This window comes from Saccopteryx leptura, chromosome 2 (assembly GCF_036850995.1).
Source record: "Saccopteryx leptura isolate mSacLep1 chromosome 2, mSacLep1_pri_phased_curated, whole genome shotgun sequence".
NCBI lineage: Eukaryota > Metazoa > Chordata > Mammalia > Chiroptera > Emballonuridae > Saccopteryx > Saccopteryx leptura.
The window spans coordinates 321,435,046-321,445,427 of NC_089504.1; the positions used below are offsets into that span (position 1 = coordinate 321,435,046).

The following is a 10,382-nucleotide window of genomic DNA, read 5'->3' on the forward strand; positions in this document are numbered from 1 at the left end:
CATGAATTTGTGTATTTTTCCTTTTTTTCTTTAATTTATCTCAATAACACTGTGTAGTCTTCAGTAGAGTTCATCCTCATCTTTTGCTAATTTATCCTTATGAATCTGATGCTTTTAAAATGCTATAGTGATTTAAATAAATAAATAAAATGCTATAGTGATTGATGACATTTTAAAGACTTTGTTTTCTACTTATTTGTTACTCATAAGTAGTAACACAATTAGTTTTTGCATATTGATTTTGTGCTTTTGCATATCAATCTGGTAATCTTACTAGGGATACCAATAATTCCACTGGTCTGTAGATTCTTTTGTATTTTTTAGGTTTATACTTAGGTTTGTGAATACTCATTTCTTTCCTTATTTTTTTCCTCTCTTTTTTTTTTGACACCAGTGACTGGACCTTGGCTCAGCAATCTCAGTACTTGAGTTCCAGCTAAGAAATCATTCTGAGCCAAGGTTGAAGGTTTGATCCACAGTCAGGGCACAAAAATCAACCATTGAATGTAGAAATAAGTGGAACAACAAATCGATGTTTTTTTATTTGTTTCTTTCTTTCTCTCTCTCTCTCCACCTCCCTCTCTAAAATCAATAAATAAAAATTAAAAATAAGTAAATAAAGTAAATGAAAGGAAGACACCATAAAGGCAAACATAACAATAAATTTATCAACATTCCTAAAATTGACCAGAAGAAATACAGACTATTTTTTGGCATTTACACTTACTGAGCATTGTCTAACTATGTATTGCAAAATACCTATGCTATATATGTTTTCTAAATCATTGACACTGGTATGTGAAATAGCTAACACTAGATCTCCATAATTGACATCTTCTAATTGATACAATTAACTAAACGACAGGAAAGGTATCAGTTAATTAAACATCTTTTCAGACGTCAAATAAGAAATTTGATCATTTAAAATGATCACGTAGCCCTGGCCGGTTTGCTCAGTGGTAGAGCGTCGGTCTGGCGTGCAGGAGCCCCGGGTTCGATTCCCGGCCAGGGCACATAGGAGAAGCGCCCATCTGCTTCTCCACCCCTCCCCCTCTCCTTCCTCTCTGTCTCTCTCTTCCCCTCCTGCAGCCAAGGCTCCATTGGAGCAAAGTTGGCCCGGGCGCTGAGGATGGATCTACGGCCTCTGTCTTAGGCGCTAGAATAGCTCTGGTTGCAACAGAGCAATGCCCCAGATGGGCAGAGCATCGCCCCCTGGTGGGCATGTCGGGTGGATCCCGGTCCTGCTCATGCGGGAGTCTGTCTGACTGCGTCCCGTTTCCAACTTCAGAAAAATACCCCAAAAATAAATAAATAAATAAATAAATAAATAAATAAATAAATAAATAAAATAAAATGATCACGTACCAGACTCACAAATTTACAAAAGAGATCAGTTTTAAGAAAACATCAAAAATCTTCTCTGTGGTATTACTTAAAAGTTTATGGTCTTGCTTTATGAAATGAAAGTTCTTATTGTGTTCCACTTTTCATGGCTTCTCATTTTATTCTTCAATATTATCTACATACTGCATAATCCTTTTCATTTGACACAAACGAAACCAATGGCATCAGTCAAAAGTAGGCTACAGTGAGCCTGACCAGGCGGTGGTGCAGTGGATAGAGCATCGGACTGGGATGCGGAGGACCTAGGTTCGAGACCTCCAGGTCGCCAGCTTGAGCGCAGGCTCATCTGGTTTGAGCAAAAGCTCACCAGCTTGGACCCAAAGTCACTGGCTCAAGCAAGGGGTTACTCGGTCTGCTGAAGGCCCACGGTCAAGGCACATATGAGAAAGCAATCAATGAACAACTAAGGTGTCGCAACAAAAAACTGATGATTGATGCTTCTCATCTCTCCATTCCTGTCTGTCCCTCTCTACCCCTCTCTATGACTCTCCCTCTGTCTCTGTAAAAAAAAAAAAAAAAGGAGGTTACAGTGGGAAATCTAAAGAAAGACACTTTAAACATTTTTTTAACTTAACACATGTAAATGTATACTATTGCCAGTCTTTTGAGACAGGCCTTCTGAGCTGTAGATTCAGACTGCAGTTCTACAGTCTTACACAAACCACACCCCTAATGCATCATATACAATTTCCCATTTCAATTTCTTTAAAAGATACTTGTCAAGGATCTAAATGAAAAATGGTCCCAAAATTTTAAAAAATTATATATTTTTTATATATCACCTTATATTTAGTCTTTCCAAGGTAATTAATTTAGTTTTCTTAGAATCAACAATTCTCTCATTTTATAATCATCTCATTGGTTTACATAACTTTTTGGGAGGGGTTACATAATTTTGTATTAAATTATATAATTATAATAGAAGTGCAAGTTGTTATAAAGCGATCCTTGGTAAATCCATAATTCAACTGGTAGAAGCAATGCAGTGGGCATCAGTAGTCAGTGTGTCCCATAAAAAGAGAATGAAGGCTTATTGATTGTTCTGAAAGATCTAATCACTACTTATTGCTCCTATTGTACATCAAACAGTAACTAGCACATAGTAAGTACTATTTAAGTATTTACTACTATGTTAGCATTAAAATTCAACTAGGTATAGATCATAGTACATGCAGGGTGAAATTCCACCCTACTTTACAAAGCCTCCAGAATCAGAGACTACCTCTTCTTAAACTGTCAAAAGGGCCTGACCAGGCAGTGGTGCAGTGGATAGAGCGTCGGACTGGGATGCTGAAGACCCAGGTTTGAGACCCTGAGGTCGCCAGCTTGAGTGCTGGCTCATCTGGTTTGAGCAAAAGCTCACCAGCTTGGACCCAAGGTCGCTGGCTCAAGCAAGGGGTTATTCAGTCTGCTGAAGGCCCACAGTTAAGGCACATATTAGAAAGCAATCAGTGAATAACTAAGTGTTGCAATGCGCTTCTCATCTCTCCATTGATTGATGCTTCTCATCTCTCCATCCCTGTCTATCCCTCTTTCTGACTCTCTCTCTGTCTCTGTAAAACATATCCCTCTCTCTGACTCTCTCTCTGTCTCTGTAAAACAAAACAAAACAAAAAAACAAACAAAAAAAATCTGTCAAAAGGGAGCAGAAGCCCTGGCCGGTTGGCTCAGCAGTAGAGCGTCAGCCTAGCGTGCAGAGGACCCAGGTTCGATTCCCAGCCAGAGCACACAGGAGAAGCGCCCATTTGCTTCTCCACCCCTCCGCCGCGCTTTCCTCTCTGTCTCTCTCTTCCCCTCCCGCAGCCAAGGCTCCATTGGAGCAAAGATGGCCCGGGCGCTGGGGATGGCTCTGTGGCCTCTGCCTCAGGTGCTAGAGTGGCTCTGGTCGCAACATGGGGACGCCCAGGATGGGCAGAGCATCGGCCCCTGGTGGGCAGAGCGTCACCCCTGGTGGGCGTGCCGGGTGGATCCCAGTCGGGCGCATGCGGGAGTCTGTCTGACTGTCTCTCCCTGTTTCCAGCTTCAGAAAAATGAAAAAAAAAAAAGGGAGCAGAAAAAGGAATATAGAGGGTGTCCGTAAAGTCATGGTGCACTTTTGACCAGTCACAGGAAAGCAACAAAAGACGATAGAAATGTGAAATCTGCACTAAGTAAAAGAAAAACTCTCCCAGTTTCATACATATTTAGTGCAGTTAGATGTGGGCTCACGCACAGATTTTTTAGGGCTCCTTAGGTAGCTATCCCGTATAGCCTCTACAGACTCGTCACTGACTGATGGCCTACCAGAACGGAGTTTCTCCACCAAACTGCCGGTTTCCTTCAACTGCTTATCCCACCGAGTAATGTTATTCCTATGTGGTGGCGCTTCGTTATAAACTCGCCGATATTCACGTTGCACTTTGGTCATGGATTCGAATTTAGCGAGCCACAGAACACACTGAACTTTCCTCTGTACTGTCTACATCTCGACTGGCATGGCCGTGGGCTGCTCCGCTGTATACACAGTGTTACGCCATCATCTGCGCATGCGCACAGGCTGCACATCATCCTACAGAAACTGGGAGGGTTTTGCTTTTATTTGGTGCAGATTTCACATTTCTATCGTCTTTTGTTGCTTTCCTGTGACAGGTCAAAAGTGCACCATGACTTTACGGACACACTGTATAAATTGCAATGGTCCTCATTGAAAACATATGAATACAGGATAGTCAGTTTCACAGTACTTAAAGGAAGAGAGCTTTAAAAAGAAGTAAGATAACTTATCACATATCAGGTCAACAAGAAATAAAAAAGTTGTAGGTCTATAACCCAATTTCATCTTATCACCTCAAAAAAGCTAACAGGACGGTTACAGGTCCTCCTAAAAAGTGTCAGCTAAACTAGAGGAAGACTTGGTGCACAGTAAGCTACTTTCGTTTACCATGAACTCGCTAGATCAATCTTTTAAACAAAAAACACACAGTATATCCCAAAATGCAAAACAAATGCTTTTGGTTTACCAGTTATAAACTAAATATGCTTAGAGAAACAAAACCAATGCCTATATTGCAATATGCAAGAAAAATTTTAATTTCAAAATAAAAAACCTAATATAAATAAATAGCAACTTAAATATAAGTAATAAATGAGGTGGCATGGCCATTTCGTTTTAATGTAGGTTTTTGTGGTAAAAACTTGAAGCAGTGTGACAGAAGATCTATAGTAACCAGGAAGTTCAAAGACTGCAGCTACTTAAAACACTCCTGTCCACTAGGGAAGAGTCCACAGTGGCACTGAATTTCTTCCTTCTATGGACATCAAAAAAGTACTGAAAATGTTATGAATAGTTAGGAGAAACCCGAGACAGCCCATGAAGTTGCAGCAGTCCCACTAGATGGCACTATCATAGGAAAGTCACTGTGTTCTCCCATTTGGAGCAAGGACTGAAAGCTCTCTTGATCTTTGCAAAACTGAAAGCTGTCATCAACACAGTGACATCCTCACTGGGAAATCATGACCCATACAAAGGAATTCAAAGCTAGGAGGAGTTTTTTCCAAGAGCACCTTTTTGCCTAGTGCCATGGCCTCCTCCCTACTCCTATTTCAAATCAGTGGTCTGAGAGATACAATGTCTTGCAGGCAAAAGAAGTTGTACAAAATGAAGATTTTCTTTTCCTCTTTCTAACTCTGCAAAGTATGAAATAATTTACTTGGTTTTTTTATTTTCTTCAAGTTTCATTACGACAGGGGAAAAAAAACTCTGCTGCTAGTCTTTAAATAACATATTTATTATAAACAATATACTGACCATGACTGGAAACATCAAAATAACATATAATTAAATGCCATAAAAATACTTGGATATAAATGAATTTTTTTCTCTGTATATTAAAGGTAGCATTTCCTATTAAACAGATCATCAGAATAAGTTTTCTGACACATTAGTTACATGACAGTAAGTTGGGCCTGGGTAACAAAACTCAGTGTTACTCATTGCCATCACTTATGCTTTACCCCAACAAAAGTATACTTGGATATAGTTATCATGAACCAAAAAACAGAAGGAAAGAAAAGCATCCTAACAACAAAGCCCAATGAGTTTAAACCACCTATAATTTGAATACAAACTTATTTTTACTCAGTAGGTGACCTTTTGAACAGATTTGGATATGAGCCTTCTGCTGAATTCCAAAGTTAAAAGACACATCGAAGGTCATTATTAAGTAATCAACTGAATCAGAGATCAATTTAATACTTAAGTGTTCCCTTCTAGTTGAAGCTAATTTACCTGAAGTATTTATATATATAACTTCAAAGTATAACAACAATCAGAAAGATAGCCCTACAAAGTGCCATAAAAGTCAGTTATTAAAGTGGCCCCAAATCCCCAAAACTACAAAATATTTTTTCGAATAGCACCAGATCACAGCTCTAATACAACTCTTATCCCTGTATCACCTCTCTGTCTGTCTCTCACTCTTTCCACATCAGGGTTTGGGGGCACCATGCTGAGGTGTCATCCATGACACCCGGCATAATGCCTAGCATGTAGTAGGCACTCAATATTTGTTGAATGAACAAAAATTATCAAGCTTTTCACCAAAACTATGAGACCCATTAAAGCAGCAGGTTTTTTCCAACTAAACCATGACAAATAACTTCTTTAAGAAGCTACTAACCAAAGCATGAGACCAACATCTAGATCACCATGAGAAATAAGGTTTCCTGAAAAGCACAGAAAGAAATGTATCACATGAAGTCAGAGATCAAAATTTACAAGTCTCAAGCCCAAGTAATTCAACAATCTTGGATTGATGAAGCTTTTAAATAAAGTATCATAAACATATTTTACATATTGTATTAAAACCATCCTATGAAAGCAAAGAGGTAAAGTATCAGGCACATAAGGATGCACAGAAAGCCATAGCATTGTTTAATTTAACACTTGCCCTTTTAATGGGGGCTTGATCTTATTTTAAGCTGCAAGAACAAAAATAAAGAGTGAACAAGAAGGAAAAAAGAGAAGAGAGAAAGCAGTCTCTAGGGTACAAATGAGAGGAATCTGCTGAACTGCAGATTTGGAGAACTGACAGGCTTAACAGATTTTTCAAAACTCAAGCTGCACCAAGCTTTCTTTCTTAATTGATTGATCCGAGAGAGAGAGGGAGAGAAGCATCGATTTGTTGATCAGCTTAGCTATGCATTCATAGGTTGCTCCTTGCATGTGCCCTGACAGGGAATCAAACCCACAACCATGGCAAATAGGGACGACGCTCCAACCAACCCCCTACCCGGTCAGGGCTGAATACCTTTTAATTAACAGTTTTCTTCTGAGTGACTGAGGAGTTTTGACAAGATATGGCACAAAATACACACCCAGTTACTAACCTTGCAATACGACCCATGGGAAACCTCTCCCATATCAGAAAAAGCAATACATACTACCATACAGAATATGTTCAAATGCCCTGCTAAACAGCTGAAACAACTGGCAGGATTTAAAAGTTCATCGGAACTACCAGCTGAATCTTCTCACCTACAATCTACCAGTATGGTCCATCCAAATGACCATGATTTTTAATGACTTGATTAAAAATCAAGTGATTTTTAAATGTGTTTAAATTAGACTATGAACACTGTTCATTATCATCATTTTACTCACCTTACTAACCCCAACTCCAGTAAATCTGGCCTCTAGTAATTCCTGCCTTCGTGGATCCAGGCTATGCAATTCTTCCATCATTTCTACTGAAAAACAAAAAAGCAGATTGTGAGAACATAAAAGCTAAAATGTGAGGAGCCAATTTTTAAACATAACAAAACTCACAGCAATTAGTTCATTGAATTGTTACATACAGGTAAACCCCAAGTAATATAGCATACAAGTTATAAACTACAATGTGCTGTTTCAAATAGTAACACATTTAAAGTTATAAAGTGGCTCTGAAGTCCTCTTCTAAGGGATGTCTCCTGTCCCGTTTCGATTTGATTTTAACAGCAAAAAAAACCCTCAAACCCTGCATATGATCTCTGTAAAAGTTGAGTAAGGACTAGCTTGCAATAACAGAAAAATTCCTTCGATCAACCTCTGAATTTAGCTAAGTACTTTCAGATATTGCTTTCCAAAACACACAGGAATTCTTAAACTAAAAATATGAATCATTAATAATAATTTCATAATAATATAGCATGAATCAGAAGCTACAAATAAGTTCAAATGACGCTATTACATAGCTCTTTTCTCTGAAGAGCTCACAGTAGCTCACAAAAAAAGAAATTATTTTAAATTTAATAGAGAACCTATGGTAAAACCATCAACCTGCATACTCAGGAAATTAGTACAGCTCCATAACCATCCCTTTTCAAAATCTGTTTCTGACCACTCCCTGGAGCAGTAGGTTTCTCTAGACATCTGCTTTTAGCACTCCTTCCAAGCAGGGAGGGGCAGGAGGACACCATTTTTAAACTCCTTCCATGACCAATTAATGCACAGGCTACTTTCAGCAAATATGTCCATCCTTTGCAAGACAGCAACTCCTACGGAACCCACTGGAAACCTCTCTGTGGAAAAGGTGCATTGACCATTACATAGAACCCCTTTGAACACATTATTAAACAGTTATTGGAATGACTGTCATGATTTAAAAGTTCACTGAAAACGTGAATTAAACATTCTCTTCTGCAATCTAGCAACTCCACAATTTTCAGTAACAACCCCTACAAGTCCTCCAGTTTCATTTCCCTTCCTGGATTGAGAACCCGAAGCAAAGGGGAATGAAGGGGTGACAAAGTTTCACTCACATATACAAGTGCAGGTTCCAGAGAGAATTAGGAAATTCTCGGAGTAGAAAGACATCTTTTAAAAGGAAAAGAAAGAAAGCACAAGGAGAATGAGAGTTTCCCCTAAGTGGCCTTCCTCGCGTGTCGCCCTGCCCTAATCGAGGCCGGAATGGCAGAGGTTGCAGCCTCCGTCAAACCCCAGAGACTCCCAGACCATTTCCTAAATCTCCATACCCAGGCCCGGCCAAGAAAATGACACCTCAGCGGTTATTCCATTTAATGTCAACTCATGTTAAGGAAATATCCACTCTAGCTCATACCAGCGGGGCCTTGGACTGGGATCCTCCCTGTAACCCAGAGCCGGGAAGCACGACTGATGGGGCCTGGTTCCGGCGCCCCTCGCCTCCCGCAGGCTCCAAACTTTCCCCAACTCCAGGCCCACCTGTCACGGAGGGAAGGCGGGTCAGCTCTCGGGGGCGCCCGGGAGGCTGCCGGGGCCTCCAGCTGCTGAGGTGCCCCCTCTCCCCGCCAGCCGCCAGCCCCACTGCCAGGCCGGGACCGCCTGGGCCTCCCCCATCTTCCGCCCGGCCCCTCGGCGACCCGCAGCGCTCCGGGAGCCCCTCCCGCCTCAGTGCCGAGAAGCTGCGGCACGGCGGGCCCCCAGGTGGGCTCGGGCCGCAGCCACCCCAGCCTAGGGGGTTCCTTGGACGGTTAGTGCCCCGGGCCCGGCGCCCTCCCCTTGCACCAGGCTCAGTTCTCACCTGCCGCTGCTCCCGCCGCCGCCGCTCCACGCTCCTCCAGGGAGGGGCCCCGACCCGACCCGGCTGCAGATCGCTGTGCTCTCACCCTGGGCAGGCCCGGGGCGGAGCCGGGGCCTCTCCTGAGCGCCGCAACCCCCCGCCCAGACAGTCGCCTCCGGCGCCGGGCTCCACGAGAGGGCGGGCGGGGGAGGAGGGCCGCGGAGGCCGCAGATCCCCGGGCTCGCGTACAGAGCCAGGCGCCCGACGCGGGCCCGGGCCCGGGAGGCAGCGGGGGTTGCGGGACCGGCCTCCTGGCGCCGGACAAAGGCCAAGGGAGGCGCAGGAGGGCCCAGGCCGGTCCGGGAGGTGGGGGCCCGCTCGGCTGGGGGCCACTCGGGTGCGGCGCGGAGGGCGGGGGGGTCGGAACCGCTGATGCCCAGGACCCGCCTCCGGCCCCTTAATCCGGATCGGTTCGGTCCGGATTAGTAGTGATCGGTGTAAACACACTAGTGAAACTGCGTGTTTCCTCGCGAGATTTGCACGGCTGGGAGGCGAAGGGGGGGTCCTGAGGGGGTGAGGGAAGAGTAGACAGTGGGGGAGGAGGGGGAGGGGACGAGGAAGGGGGGGGTCCCCGCTGCCCCGGCGCCCCGCCTCCTCCAATCAGCGGCCGGGTTGGCGGGCAGGGGTTAACCAGGGGACCCCGCGCCGGCGGAGAAGGCCGCCGCCTCGCCAGGCGGCTGAGGGCGCGAGGGCGGCGGCGCCAGTGGGCTGGCTGCGACGCTAGGGCAGATCGGGCCGCCCAGAGAGCGGCCCCGGCCGGAGTCTCGGACCTCGGCTGCCTTTGTATAACCGGTCCCGCCCCACGAGATCATCCCCGGCAGAGGCTGTTGGCCCAGAGCTCTGGACCACGGATCGGCACTAGAAGGGCCTCGCCGCCTGGGCCGGCGCTTCCCGAATCTGCGTCGCCAAACGCGCGCCCGCTCAATCCCTCGTCTCCACAGGTTTGGGTGAGAAGCGGGGTGGCTTTGCTCAGGATGGATGTTAGAGTAAGAAAGCTCGTGAGCCGGCGGACCCCGCCAGAACTTCCCCCGAGATGCCCAGTGAGTTCGCTGTGCGCACCCGTGTTCGCGGGCTTCCACTCCCCGCCACTCTCCAAAGCGATCGTACCGGTCCCGAAACTCTCTTGCCGCCCAAGAAAGTGGACAGCACTTTCCCTCTGCATACCTGGTTGGCAGGGCATCTCCAGGGGCAAAAGGTGCCCTAGGATAAAAGCTGAGCCCCCACCAGGTGTTGCCTTCCGAAAGTGGGGCACTGCCCCAAAGAGACAGTCACCAAGACCCCCGGAGAAAGGGGATTCCGTTTCAACCTCAGGTTAAAAACAGCCCTGCTGGGTATTTAGGAGGGGCTAAGGGCCAGTGCTAAAATGGAAAGAACAGGACTGCCCGTCACAAAATGTCTACTGAGGAATAAATATGAAGG

The 10,382-nt window shown here is 44.8% G+C and overlaps 1 protein-coding gene across 1 annotated transcript in view; it reads right to left on the reverse strand.

Annotated features, from left to right (window-relative positions):
* The window catches only part of TLK2 (tousled like kinase 2), a 131,118-nt gene extending 122,363 nt beyond the window's left edge, over positions 1-8,755 (reverse strand). The window contains 3 exon segments of the mRNA XM_066363104.1: positions 7,046-7,131; positions 8,606-8,680; positions 8,683-8,755. Of these exon segments, the coding sequence (XP_066219201.1) occupies positions 7,046-7,131; positions 8,606-8,680; positions 8,683-8,740 (219 nt within the window). The 5' untranslated portion in view covers positions 8,741-8,755.
* Between the last annotated feature and the right edge of the window lie 1,627 nt (positions 8,756-10,382).